This window comes from Primulina eburnea, unplaced genomic scaffold (genome assembly GCF_022965805.1).
Source record: "Primulina eburnea isolate SZY01 unplaced genomic scaffold, ASM2296580v1 ctg291_ERROPOS245047, whole genome shotgun sequence".
Taxonomy (NCBI): Eukaryota; Viridiplantae; Streptophyta; class Magnoliopsida; order Lamiales; family Gesneriaceae; genus Primulina; species Primulina eburnea.
In genome coordinates, this window is record NW_027331118.1 from 169,081 (window position 1) to 183,870 (window position 14,790).

Sequence of the window (14,790 nt, forward strand, 5' to 3'; positions counted from 1 at the left end):
TTGTAATAAGTGAATGGATATTTAATTATACCATCTTATTAAGTTTGAGATCTTAAAATTAACTTTTTATGTAACATAAGTCAATATAGTTTGGTGGATGAAACCAAGTCGTAAAGTCTTGCTTTGAGTTTTTTTTTTCCCTTTTTTTTATTTAATTTTTTATTGTACGTACCATCGTGTAATTATAGCCAGCCAGGCTGTCGCTCTATTCTCAAACGTTACACTGACTGCTATGGCAGAAGCCTCCGACGATGCGAAAGACATTGAGAAGCTTTATGAGTATGGAGAACGTCTCAATGAGGTCAAAGACAAGTTTCAGGTTCAAAAGTTTCTACACTTTTAGTGTTTTTGGATTCTGCGGTTCTTGGTTCTTAATTGAAGTTCAAAATTTGAGGTATTTGGAGGATTAGGTTTTAATTGTACAATTTGTGCTTTCTGAGCAGCACGCCGAGGATTACGAGAACATAATAAAGGCCGCGAAAAGCAGTAACGTTAAGGCGAGGCAATTAGCTGCGCAGCTGATTCCGAGATTTTTTAAGTATTTCCCTGGCCTCTCTGTTAATGCTGTCGATGCGCATCTTGACTTGTGTGAAGCGGAAGAACTTGGGGTTAGCTTTTTCCTTTAATGTTAATTAATTGTGCCAAAGAGTTCAACTATGTGTATAAACCTGAAATTGTTAGTCCGTATTAGCCAAATTTTGTCGTTTCTAATTACCGCATTTTCAGATTCGGGTGCAAGCTATTCGAGGGCTTCCACTTTTCTGCAAAGATACACCCGAGCATCTTTCTAAAATCGTCGACATTCTTGCCCAACTCCTCACTGCTGGTATGAAGTTCTCTGGAGTATCTAATACTGACGTGAAATTTGTCATGCACTTAATGTTACAAATACGCTGCCACTAGAAGTGAAGAAATGCGCTGCTTTTTATATAACCTTTTGTCTTCATGATGGTTTTAGAGGAAAATGTGGAGCGTGATGCAGTAAATAAAGCTCTTTTATCCTTACTGAGGCAGGATGTTAAAGGTAATTCTATTAATATTTGAAATATATGAGTGTCCGGTGCGTATTTTCACTTTATATATTATTGGCACAACTGCACAAGGATTTAGTAAGAATGAACAGTACTATAGTATCTTGCAGGTGTTGCACCCAACCCGTGAGGTTGGCTTAGTGCTAGACTATTTCTTGAATTCATTGTATACTTTGTGGTTATAACTATAGTTTTGATTTGTATAACTAACCAGCTTGACAACTAGCAAGCATAAGGTACCAGGGTTCCCATTGGAAGACAAGGGCCTAAATGCTTCTAGAACAAGTGTGTGATCATTTAAGGTTGTGATCTATCATTCTGCTTGGCATAATGGAATATGTTAGCCATGACCATCACCATATATTGACACTTGAATTGAACTGATGATCATCATGATAGCTTGATAGTTAATTGAAATTGGCTATTCATTCTCTGATTTTCCTTTTCACGCTGAAAACTGTACAAACTCAATTTTACTACATAATCAACTAAAATTTAGATTTTTTGCTGTTTAACCTTTTCATCTCATTTCTTTTTATTCTTTGTGGATTTATAAAAGGGGAGGATTTATGCGGGTTCTCTTTCGTGGTCTTACTACTTTGTTTTTGTCTGAAATCATTGAGAGATCATAATACTCTTTTGTTCTTCTTGCAGCTTCTTTGACAGCCCTATTTAAGCACATTGAGAGTGTTGATGAGCAGATAACAGATGAAAATCTTCGTGAGAGGACCCTAATTTTTATTAAAGACAAGGTGAGAAGCTACATACTTGGATGACATGGCTAATCTTGTGTTGAACGTCTCTCTCCATTTTGGTCTTTTGAAGTAAATGATTTGTAGTGCTTTGGAATTTTCTTCCATCATAATCTATTATTCAGGTGTTCCCACTCAAAGCTGAGCTCTTGAGGCCAGCTGAGCAAATGGAGAGGCACATTACTGATCTGATTAAAAAGGTCGTTTACATTTCTCCTTTTGCATATCTTCCATCCTTGGTATTGATATCTGATAAGGTTTTCTATTTTTTGGGTAAAAAAATTTTTGGGTAAAAAATATTTTTTACCCATATGTTCCAAAAAGTGTCATTTTTGGTAGACATGCTTTTCATGATATCTTAATTGGTATACAATTGTTGGGTTTCTTGCATTCGTTGCATGACTGGTACAATCCACCCCAAATTCCACCAGTTTTATGGGTATTGGTGAAATTACCTTGATCAAAGTGTCAATTGTCAGCCAACTGAACTGGCAATCTAATGCCATTACCTTCGGTCTATGAACATGAAACTTAGTTCAAGAAGTACAAAATGTAAATACAAAAGATTGTGATCATGATGGTTTATGGAAAGGATGGAAAACAATGTCAATGGTAGTTCATGGTTGGATGGTGATACTACAGTGAGTGGGGGAAAACTTTCAGGGCAACATTGGAGAGAAAACAGGGAAGAAAGTGGAGAAAATACACCGGTGATGACTTGAAGCAAGATAGTCACTTAAGAGTCTTTACGCTTTTCTATTCTATTCTTTTTAAGTCTGCAAAAGGTCAAAAGTACCTTAAAATTGATGAAGTGTGCGCGTCCTTTAAGCGTGCATTTATTTGACAATAGATGCAATACTCCTGTCTCAATTGGATATTATGAAAAGTGCATGTCCCAATTAACATCTTTTTAACATTTCGTCTCTTATAAAAAAAAAAATTTAACATCTTTTTAACACACATTGACATGCCACTACAATTTTTACCCTGTTTTCAATTTTTTTAGCTTAACATTAACGAATCCCATATCATTGCTAAAAAAACCTAAGTAAAAAGCAGTTCTTAACGGATGTGATTGTTCAAGAATATGCATTTTTGGTGGAATTAAATTGCAGAGTCTACAAGATGTGACAGGAGCTGAATTTAAGATGTTTATGGATTTTTTGAAAACGTTGACCATGTTTGGCGAGAAAGCTCCCCCGGAGCGGGTACAAGAACTTATTGAAATAATTGAAGGCCAAGCTGATCTTGATGCACAATTCAATGTGAGTATTTCTCTGGAGATATGATTAAAGATATTAATAGCTGTTTTCGTCCACTCTTTTGTTAATGTATGCACATCTTGTTGGAGTTTGGTGCTGATTCCAAATTGTTGTGAACTATCAGTTTGTGAAAAAAAATCCACCTCCAAATCCCAGTTTATACTCTGCTCAATTGTCGGAATCTTCTGATGTGCAGGTTGCAGATGGAGATCACAATGATAGAATGATTTCCTGTCTGTTTATGGCTCTTCCATTTTTTGAGGTTCATAGCTTTTCCTCATGGGCCCCCTTTCTTAGATGTTATTTTATGATGTTTGTTGTGTAACTCATACTTTTTTTTACAGAGGGGTGCATCCAACAGCAAGTTTTTCAACTACTTGAACAAACACATGTTTCCTGTTTTTGATAAGGTTAACATTTTCAACTGCGCTGTGTGCTTTTATGGAAGGACTTGTTGTTTTAGTGAACTTTTATTTCATTGGAATCGAGAATGACTTGCATTTGCAACAAGAACATACATTTATGGATGAAAGGAAAAGAACGAGTCATATAATATGTAGCTGTTGCCTTTTCAGCATGCAAAATTCCAGACATTTAGGGTAGATTTTATGTCGTATGAGCATGGCTAAAGTCGAAATGTTATAGAATGTTTGAGTATCAATAATAATACTGCTGGGAATTTGAGAAATTTAGACAGTGACATTTTACCTGTAATATTATTTTATGTATTTGAATGGAGAAACATTCCACTGTTTAAGTATATCAAGAGCGTTTGAAAATTGGGAAAATTAAGCAGCGGGATTGCTCCTGTATGCTTTTGAGAAACTTAGGTATTCAAGAATCTGTTAAATCTTGGTAGAATTTTTATTCTTATTCATTTGTACAATTTTAAATGGATGTTTATTGTGCTTGAGTCCATTTTGAGAGTGTTCATATGTTTTTATCAATTTTGCTTATTTGATCTTAACTAGGTCTGTTCTGGGGCTGTCTAGAGGGATACTAGGTGGGGGAGAGCAACCGTTGTTGGATGTTGAGCCAGGTAAGGAGGGTGAAAATTTCAGAAGGGAGGTGCTGGGGAGTAGGCATCAGGATGAGGTAAAGGAGTCTGGAGTGCAATTAGTAGAAGTGGGTGCGGAAGGGGAGAGTCGGTCAAGAGCTGAAGTGTGGGGTGAATTATGAGAAAGGATCGTCTCATGGGGTCTCTGTAGTGATTTTATGAAGATTTGCTCTTGGAACATTTTTTTTTGGGGAAGAGAATGGAAGGGAAGCGAGGGGAGGGGGGGGTTTTGCAGACGAAGGGGGTTAATTCGTACAGTGTTGTGCAAGAGAAGACCGAACATAGTGGTGTTATTAGAAGTCAAAAAGAGTCGGTGGATTGTCAATTTGTTGCAAGTCTGTGGAAAACGAGATTTATTGAATGAGTTTTTTTATTGGTTGTAGGAAGGTCAGGAGAAATTTTGGTGATATGGCCTATGGGACCTGAGAGTGGTCTAGGTCAAGGAGAATTTGATTGGGGAGTTCTCGATTTCGATCGAAATTGAAATGTGGTGACATCAGATGGTGGTTTTCAACAATTTATGGTGCATGTAAGCCAAGGGAAAGAGAATTATTTTGGGATAAATTGATGGGGTTGAGCGCAATTTGCGGTGACAAGTGGTATTTGGGAAAGGATTTTAATGTCGTAAGAACTTTGAGTAAAAAGTTGAATAGCTCATCCATAATCACAAACATGTTGTGTTTTGATAAATTGATTTAAGGAATAGGAGTTGCGTGATCCACCTTTATTGGATGATAAATACACTTGGTCTAACCTAAGGGTTACACCTATTTGTTGTAGATTAGATAAGTATTTGTTCTTAGGGGGTCGGATGAATATTTTCCCTATTTTCGGACAGACAGTTCTACTTTGAATTTCTTCAGATCACTTTCCAATTATGTTAGACACTTCAAAGATACAATGAGGACCGTCTCCGTCCAGATTTGAGAATGCATGGCTGAAACACAAAAACTTTAAATCTTCATTAGCATCTTTGTGGAGCATTACAGATTGCCTGGGGTGGGAACGGTACAAATTCACGAAGAAACTCCAAAGAATAAAAGTGACGTAAATAAATGGAATAAAGAGGTTTTTGGGGATATGAATGTGAGACATGCGGAGTTAGAAAACTAAATAAGAAAGTCGGACGAGCGTGAGATGGAGAGTAATTAGACAGTTGGTTTAACAAAGGAAAGAAGGGAAACGAGGAGTGAATTGGAAGAGTTGATGTTTAGAAAGAATTAGATTGATAGTCAAAAAGTAAAAGTGGAGTGGCTGAGGGACGGTGACCAAATTTCAATATTTTTTCACTCATTATTGAATTACCGAAGATGTAGGTTGTTGATAAATAAGTTGGAATTGAAGGATGGGCCGGTGGTTTTAGATGAGAGGTACATCAAAGACTCAATAATAAGTTTCTTCAGTAATCTTTACAGAAAATTTGACGGGGAGGGTGGAACATTGATGAAGTGGATTGGAGTCCTATTCATGGTAAGGCTGGAGAGGATTTGGACATGCCGTTTTCAGAGGAGGAGATCTAAAAGGCAGTGTTCGAGAGTGATTGATCGAAGGCCAGGTCCAGATGGTTTTACAATGGCATTTTATCAAGAATATTGGGATACGGTCGAAGGAAAATTGATGAAAGTGTTCCATGATTTTTTTGAGGGAGGTGTTGTAAATGGAATAACCAGTGAGACGTACATGTGTCTAATCTCGAAGAAACAAGAATACAAGATGCAATTAAGGTTAAGAACTTTAGGCCTATCAATTAGATAACGAGTCTGTATAAGGTTATTGCTTAAATTTTATCGAGAAAATCGAAGAAAGTTTTGAGTACAACAATAGCAGAGAATCAATGTATATTTGTTGAAGGCATACAAATTCTTGATCGTTGTCTTATAGCCAATGGAGAACAATCTGGAAAAAGGCTTTCTTGTCCAAGGGAGGGAGATTAACTTTGATCGCTGCGGTACTAAGTGCTTTGCCAATTTATTTCTTGTCTCTCTTCAAAGTACCAAAAGGAGTGGCAGCGGGATGGGAGAAAACAATGCGTGATTTTTTGTGGGATGGACATGAGGGCGAAACACATTGCCATATGGTTGGATGGAAGAAGGTTAGTAGACCGAAAGAGCGTGGTGGGTTAGGTGTAGGGAATATCTGCTTGAGAAACATTGCATTATTGGGAAAATGGTGGTGGAGGTTTAGTGTTGAAAATGACACGTTGTGGAGTAGAATAATCAGGAGTAAGTATGGCCTACAAGAAAATGGTTGGGACGCGGGATTGGCGAAAAATGTAACTTTCAGATGTCCGTGGAAATTCATCTCTAGAGCTTACCCGATTTATCACCGATTTGTGCGACTAGAGGTTCGAGGGGGAAATAAAATTAGATTTTGGGAAGACATTTGGTGGGGGGAATCATCTTTCCGTCACTTGTTTCCTTCATTATATCTCATCTCACAGGGTCGTAACTTAACCATATCTCATTTCGTCTCTTTTAACTCATCTACTGCTCTTTCATGGAATCTACATTTTCGTAGATCACTTCGAGATGAAGAGATCAATCAATTGTCTGTGTTCCTAGGTATTTTGGACAGGGTAATTATGGTGGAAGGGGTTGATGATTTCAGGGTATGGGAGGAGGATCCATCGGGGAAGTTTTCGGTCAAATCTTTCTTCAATTCACTCTTCAATGTTAATAATTCTACACCACAATTCAGCTTCTTCGATATCATTTGGAAAACACCTATTCCAACAAAAATTCAGATCTTCTCTTGGACGGCAATACTTGGAAAATTACCAACATCCGAGGTGATTCAAACGAGATGGCCTACTTGTGCTCTTTCTCCAAACTGGTGTGTGTTGTGTCGTAAGGATGCGGAAACACAAGATCATTTGCTTGTTCATTGCAATTTCAGTAGTGCACTATGGGCCAGGGCTTTGGAAGAATTGAGACTGGTTTGGGTTACTCCGAAAACATCAAAGGACTTGTTTGCTACAGACCTTGGACAGTTGCTTGGCAAAAAAGGAAAAATCTTTTGGAGAGTGGTGATGCACGGAATATGTTGGGCGATATGGCTAGAGAGAAATAGAAGAATCTTTCAAGAGATTGAACAAAATGAAGAAGATTGCTGGGAGAATATCAAGATCAATATAGCTAACTGGATTCGATCAGTCAAAGACTTCAACGGTTTATCGATTTCTGATTTATTAAGAGATTGGTCTTACATCTATTGTTAGACGTTGTGGTTTCTTTTCATTAGTAGTGGATTTCTAGTCCACTGACTGTAACGGACATTAACATATATTAATAATAAATATCTGTTTCCTATCAAAAAAAAAGTGGTGGAGGAGATGATATATAAAAAGAAGAAATAGTGGGTGTTTTTAGATATGGAGAATGCCTATGATAATGAGGACGAGAGATTTTTGGAATTTTTTTTACAACAGAAATGATTTGGGGATAGATGGAGAAAGTGGATGAAGGGATGCATGACGTTTGTTTCTTTTTCGGTCTTTATAAATGGTAGGCCGGGGAGAAAATTCAAGGGGAAGAGAGGGCTGACGCAAGGGGACCCACTTTCTCTCTTCCTGTTCAATCTCATTATTTAAATAGGCCGGGGGGAAAATTCAAGGGGAAGAGAGGGCTGACGCAAGGGAACCCACTTTCGCTCTTCCTGTTCAATCTCGTTATTTAAATGTGTTGGGTAGATTGGTGGATAAGGCTATGGCAACGACGAATGATGTCCAAGGATTGGAAGTTGGTAGAGAGAAAGTAGAGGTATCACATATTTAATTTGCGGATGATATTTTGTTCTTTGTTAAGACTGACAATCACTTGCGTTTTTCTTGGAGATTTTGAACTCATTTTGTCAAATGTTGAGATAAAGATCAATTCGGAAAAGAGTGCATTGTTGGGAATTAACTGTACATAAGTCGAGTTTAAATATTTTGGGGTTCTATTTGGGGGAAAGTATTGAGAAACAAAATTTTAGGAGGATGTCGTGTGTAAGATGTCGAAGAAGTTAACGAGATGGAAAATAACATTTTTATAAAGTGATGGTTGATTAACTCTGATTTCAGAAGTGTTAAGTACCAAAAGGTGTAGCGATGGTAATGGAAAAGATAATGATATATTTTATATGGGACGAAGCTGATGGATATTCACATTGCCATTTGGTCGCGTTGGAACATTTCTGCATACCGAAAGATAGAAGAGGCTTGGGTATTGGGAATATCTGTTTGATGAATAAGACACTTTTGGGAAATGGTGGTGGAGATGCTCTGTGGAGATGGAGCCGTTGTAGAAAAAGGTTATTAAGAGCAAATTGGAGATGCAAGATAATGGATGTGATGTGGGCTTAGCAAAGAATGTAACCTTCAGAAGCCCCTGGAAATTTATTCCTCGACCTTACCCAGCTTTTCATCTTTTAGTCACAATGGTTAAAAGAGGAATATTATTAGATTTTGGGAGGATAAGTGGTGGGAGATTCTTCGTTTAAAAACCTTTACCCACTTTATTTCAGATTTATTCGCTTCATAACAAGCCCATTATTCGGTTCATTCATGACGATGGACATCGTTTTAATTCTTCTTTGTCATGGGATCTACACTTCAGAAGGGATTTGAGTTATGACAAAGTGATTGAGTTGAGGTCATTGTGAGGGATCTTAGACAATGTTAGGACGGATATGGGTGTCGCGTACCTCAGGGTTTGGGAAGTGGGTTCTTCAGGGTTTTTCTCTGTTAAATCTCCTATGACTTTTTTTCCCAATCAATAGCTTTCTATTTTCCTTTGCTTTCAATCTATTTGGAAAGTATCGATCCCATATTAGGTTCAAGTATTCTCGTGGACCGTGGCTATGGGAAAATTGCTGACTTGTGATACATTGCAAAAAAAGATGGCTTCAGTGTGCACTTTGTCTGAATTGGTGTGTTCTTTGCTAGGATGAGGAGGAGACTAAAGTTCATTCGCTTCTGCATTTTTTTTTTGAGAGGAAACATTAATTTATTAAATTATTAATAAGGTCTAGAACAAGCGGATAAGCAATCCGCACGCACGAAAAGAAAAACCAAATTACATGGCCTTCACGACCAAACATATTTCCAATCCCTAACTAATTCCGAAATGCATAAATGTTTATACTCTTTCAGTACAACCGACCAACTGGTAACCCTGAATTTTATTTTTTCCCATACCTCATCCATTGACTCGTGCTTATCTTCAAAAATTCTTGCATATCTTTCCAACCAAATCGACCAAAATGTGCAGTGTATTATCATATACCAGAATCTTTTGTGTTGTTTCTCTTGATGCAAACTCGGTTCCATAGTAAACATTTCTTTTGCAATTTTCGGTAATGTCCACTGAAAACCCAACTCTTGTAGCACCTTTGTCCAAATGTTATAAGAGAATGAACTATGCAGTAACAAATGATCTTGATTCTCCTCATGTTTTCTGCACATGCAACACCATTGTGGACACAGATCACAAGTAGGCCACCTTCTTTGCACATAATCAGAAGTTTGTAATTTCTCCAATGCCACAATACACGAGAAAACTTGAATCTTCCGAGGGATAGGTACGTTCCAAATATTTTGACAAAACGGAAAAGATTGGGAATTTTGAATTGTGAAGAAAGAACTATAGAAAGATATTATAGAAAACAAACCCGAGGAGTCCCCTAACCACCTTCTAAAATCCCCGACACCCCATTGAACCCGAACGGTGTCTAAGACCCCTAACATGATAGCAAACTCCCTCTCTTCGATCTCGGTTAAATGCCTTCGAAAACGTAAATCCCAACGCACTGAAGAGGTCCCCCCGCTGTTACTGACATCTACGAAACTAATGATAGGTTTGTTAGTCAAAGAAGAAATATGAAATAATGACGGAAAACGATCTCTGAACGGGACACCCCTCACCCACTCATCCTCCCAAAAACGAATGATATTACCCTCTCTGAACACCCTCCCTCACTATCTGATGAAAAGCTGGGAAAGATCGAGAAATGCATTTCCAAGGACTTCTGAAAGTCGAATTCCCCGCCAACCCCAAGTCCCAACCATTATTTTGAAAACCATAAAGTCTGAAAATTACGTTCTTCCACAAAGTCCCCTTTCCACCGAACCTTTCCACCACCATTTTTCAATAAGTGCTCTGTTTCTCAAGCCAATATTTCCCAACCCGAGCCCACCCTTGTCCTTTGGTTTGCAAACTTGTTCCCAACCTATTACATGACAATGTTTTACCCTTTGGTTCCATTCCAAAAAAAATTCTCATTATTTTTCCATCTTTTGTGCCACCTGATTAGGGACCCTGAATAACGACATAAAGTATGAAGGCATGACACATAAGACTGCTTTAATCAAAGTGAGTCATCCCCCCCTCGATAGAAAAGACTTTTTCCAACTTGCCAACTTTTTGCCCATTTTGGATATAATCTGGTCTAAAGCTCTGAATGAATTGGGTTTTGTGTGGGTTGCTCCGAGATCAACGCGTGATATATTTGTTTTAAATACTGATTGTGATCTCGACAAGAGAAGTGGTACTTGTTGTAGTGTGGTAGTTGCCTCACGAGTGTTGGGAAAATATCAGATTTAAGGCTGCAGTTTGGACTAGGAAGCTTTCAGATTTTAAGTATTTATCGATTTCAGATTTGGTTAGGGATTGGTAGTTGCTGATGATGGGATCAGGACATTTTTTATCTTTTACGTAATAGCGGATGTTTTTCCCGCCTTTTGTAAACTCTATCATAAATTTATCTTAATGAAATATCGTTTCTTATATATAGAAAAAATATATTTCTTACCTAAAAAAAGGGGTATTTAAACACTAAATTACTTACAAACCTCATTTGATAATGTGGTTCTCGAGGTCTGCCTCATACTCAAGTTTATACGAAGTTTTTTATTCCTTGGGAACTATGAGTAGGTGTGGATATTGTTTAGATTTTTTATATTTGTGTTTGTATGTTATAGGATAAGAAATCAAATAGATTTTGTCTTCCAGACGAGCTTCTGTGGTCTGTAGGATTGCATATCCAATCACAATCCACAATTTCCCAGTCTTTTTTGTTTAATTTTGTTGGAGGTTTATTTGTGTTTAAGAGCAGTTACATAGGCCACAGATTTAAGACTTCAGATGTCAGTGAATTAATATTGGCTGTCTGCTCCTTATTGGTGGCTAGACTTGCTTGAAAATGCCAAGACATAGTGCTTTCATTTTAGATCTCTGAGTCAGGAACATGACTGTTTTTTGCTTGTTGCCAGTTTCCTGATGAACGAAAAGTAGACCTGCTTAAAAACCTTGCTGAGGGTTCACCTTGGACATCTCCGCAAGACTCGAGACATATTCTCCCATCTGTTGTTCAACTCTTAAAGGCAAGCTCAAGAATCTGAACTTCGCATTCTTTATGGTGTTGCTATGAATGTTCAATTTGTACATGAAAAGGTTAAAAGAGAAACTTATCTGTCGCATCCACCTCCACCTTAACATTGATTACTTTCATATCCTTTTTTTTCACTGTGCTGGCCGCTGGGGAACAGTTTTCTGTCTCTCTCAATCTGTGCGTGAATAGAAACATATGTTCTCTTTCATTCACAAGAATGCAATCTTGAATCTTTAGTTATTTGGGTATTTTTTCTGACGTGAAGATTATAGCATTATGCCTCATGCAGCATTTTTATGATGTTTCAGAAGACCATGCCTCTAAGAAAAGCAGGAGAAGAAATGAACTTTACTTCTGTTGAGTGCTTGTTGTACACCTTCCATCATTTAGCTCATAAGGTCATTAACATTCCTTGACCTTACATCTTTTACTAATTTCGTGTTTCACATTTCATGTTCATTGCTCATCCTCCATTTTTGGTTGGGACAGGCACCTAATGCTACTAATAGTTTATGTGGTTACAAAATCGTGACTGGGCAACCCTCAGATAGGATCGGAGAAGACTTCTCTGAGCAGTACAAAGATTTCTCAGAGAGGTGAGTTTATTTGATTTATCACTTTTTCTATACATAATTTTCTCCTAATTGAAATGTGGTGTTCGTGAAAAATTGACTCATATGTGTTTATTTTTAAATCGTACTTTTTTTGGACATGAAATGGTCACATCATTAAGGTAAAAAATATGGGTACAAATACACTTGACATGCCCAGGAGTTTTACAAGAGCGTTAAATCCTTGAAACCAACAACTAACCACTTGACATGATATCTAACAGATATATATAACTCAAAACCTCATACAATGATGAACAAAAATCCTAAATATGTCATCAACTTTTTGTTCCTCATTCTCAAATAGCCAATGATTTCTTGTACTCCAAATGTGAAAAATGACAGCTGCGATAACCATGAACCGCATCTTTGTCAAGAAAGAATCCCCTTGGTGAATCCCTCTAAATGCCTTCGCAGGGTTGATGAGAACTCATGAGTTTGTTCATTAAAATAAAAGGTCAGAATTTAATCGTGCTGCAGGAAATTTGGTTTTTCTATTTCTTCACCTTTTTCTTTAATCAGTGAGAGAAATTTCTTCACCGTTCGGCGTTCATTCACCGACTTCAAAATCTGAATACTTTCGTTCACACTTCTGCCATTCACTGGCGCTGACGGCGGTCTGATCAAACAAAATTTTTTCACGAGCTTCAGTAATGCTTCGCCTCATGACCGCTTCTTTGGAAATCGACCTTTTCTTCTTTGAATCGGGGTCTTCACAATAATTCCGTCACCACTTCAGTCATGAACAGAGGGACGCATCGGGGAAAAATCATGTCAGTTTGTGAGGTAAAAATAGAGCAGAAATTGTTCCTAATCAGTAGGGTAAGGATGGGCCGAACTGTGTGTTTGAAGGAGAGAACTAGAAGTGCAACTTATGAGCTGGAAGTGGACTTCGAATGCTTAGAGTGGATCTTGCTGAAATTGGGGGAATACATTGCCAAACCTCAATCATGTTCCAAGTTCAACAGGTTCAGAGGTAGAGAATCAGTGATAAGTATGCAGATATATGTGAATGGTCGAGGAAGCTATATCGAGATATATTCCCATAGATTATGGTAACCCTAGGGCTTGTTGGTTATCTACCTGACAATGAACATATGCACGGACTAAAAGTTATGGAAGGGGGAGGTTGGCCTATCTTTATCTGGTGTCATATACTGTTACGCTACTTAGGATGGAGGCTTTCCTATGTTTCATTTTTCGTGCATTATCTAAGTCTTCATGCTTCGGTATTTGAAGAAAAACTTGGTGAATCCATCAGGTTGATTTGTGTTGAAGATCTAGTCCGTGCAACCATGAAGAAGTTAACTCAGGGAATGGCAGATCATAATAAAATATTGAGGGCTGCTGTATCCGATGAGGCTAAGGCTACAATTGTGAGTCCACATTACTGACCACCATTGTATATTTTCTTGTTAACCGTGATATTTGATTAATTTACATCTATGTTAACCATGCAGAAAACCCAAAAGCAGAACACCACGACAGGGTTACGAACTTGCAACAATATTTTGGCTATGACACAGGTTGGTGAAATAACATTAAGTATTGCCATTTGGAGCGTGACTATTCACGAGTAATTATTTCGTTTTTCCCTCCATAATTAGCCTCTTCATTCCAAGACACCCTCATTTATTGGAGACAAGAGAGTTAAATTATCTTGGAAAGAAGCAGTGAAACCTTTACCACCAACTGCTTCTGCTACTGTCGGGTATGACTCTTACCTGCTCATTTAGGTTGTAGCAATTATATTTTAATCTTAATTGCAGCTAAAAATCCAACTGAAATTGACATCTCATCTATGCTAATATTGGAAACGTATGTCAACAAATTTACCTTAAATATAATTTGCATCAATTTTTATCTTCAGAGGAAAGCGTCCTCTTGGTGCTCAGAATGGCGCTGGAAGTAGTCCTGCAAAAATGGGACGTGGACCTGGGAGTACACAGAACAGCTTTTCAAGATCTGCGGGTCTTCAGCATCTTGTAGGGAGAAGTGGTGCTCGGAGTAGAGGAAGGGGACATGGTGGCCGTGGGAGTGGCAGAGGATTCCGATAGCTTGATCCAGCTGTGCGTTTTTTATGTTCTCGAGCAATTTTGATACGAGCGATTATGGTAGAATTTTCTGTTTACTTAATTTGAGGTTCATGCTTTTGCAGAGTAACATGTATGGAGATTTTCGGGGGAAAAACAGTCAATAGTTTAGGAAAAAGATTTAACATAGTTTAGGAAAAAGAGTTTAATTAAATGTATTGTCCTAGACTTCTTTTAAATAGTATGAATTGCATGCATATGTATTTCAAATGCTCCAATGTCATGATTTCATGATTTACGTAATATATGTGTGGAATATAATACTTTAATTTTTTTTGTTTTAGAAAATGTCTTTTTATTTATTCTTTAAGTAAATTGGAGAAGAGTAGGTTTTTGTGAGACGATCTCACGAATCTTTATTTGTGACATGGGTCAATTTTATTGATATTCACAATAAAAAGTAATATTTTTTCATGGATGATTTAAATAAGAGATTCGTCTTATAAAATACGGTCCGTGAGATTGTCTCATACGAGTTTTTATCAATGGAGAATATGATGTACGTTTGTTTTGGTTTTGTTTTGTTTCAATAATAAATATAATTCGAGTGATTTTAGCATAGGTTTTCAGCTCGTTATAACTTTCGAAACAGATCGTATTACTGTATTAGCGATGT

The 14,790-nt window shown here is 37.5% G+C and overlaps 1 protein-coding gene across 3 annotated transcripts; it reads left to right on the forward strand.

The window, feature by feature from the left end:
- The first annotated feature begins 148 nt into the window (after positions 1 to 148).
- On the forward strand, positions 149 to 14,423 carry LOC140820921 (apoptosis inhibitor 5-like protein API5). Of its 3 annotated transcripts, XM_073181304.1 has the most exons (17): positions 149 to 319; positions 444 to 608; positions 727 to 826; positions 959 to 1,024; positions 1,686 to 1,783; positions 1,909 to 1,983; positions 2,899 to 3,048; positions 3,242 to 3,307; positions 3,390 to 3,455; positions 11,352 to 11,462; positions 11,779 to 11,868; positions 11,960 to 12,066; positions 13,343 to 13,457; positions 13,542 to 13,607; positions 13,689 to 13,792; positions 13,952 to 14,150; positions 14,240 to 14,422. In XM_073181304.1, the coding sequence occupies exons 1-16, from the start codon at positions 233 to 235 to the stop codon at positions 14,136 to 14,138; spliced, it is 1,653 nt and encodes a 550-aa protein (XP_073037405.1). In that variant the 5' UTR covers positions 149 to 232; the 3' UTR covers positions 14,139 to 14,150; positions 14,240 to 14,422. The 3 variants fall into 3 exon arrangements, with proteins under 3 accessions (XP_073037405.1, XP_073037403.1, XP_073037406.1); XM_073181302.1 differs by having other exon boundaries at positions 13,952 to 14,423; XM_073181305.1 differs by lacking the exon at positions 3,390 to 3,455 and having other exon boundaries at positions 13,952 to 14,423.
- Positions 14,424 to 14,790: the final 367 nt, after the last annotated feature.

Bases quoted from the DNA above. Each gene is read 5' to 3' on its own strand.
- LOC140820921 (XM_073181302.1), top strand. From the start codon at position 233: ATGGCAGAAGCCTCCGACGATGCGAAAGACATTGAGAAGCTTTATGAG. The intron at 3,456-11,351 runs GTTAACATTTTC...GCTTGTTGCCAG, and splicing joins TGTTTCCTGTTTTTGATAAG to TTTCCTGATGAACGAAAAGT. The intron at 13,458-13,541 runs GTGAGTCCACAT...TTAACCATGCAG, and splicing joins ATGAGGCTAAGGCTACAATT to AAAACCCAAAAGCAGAACAC.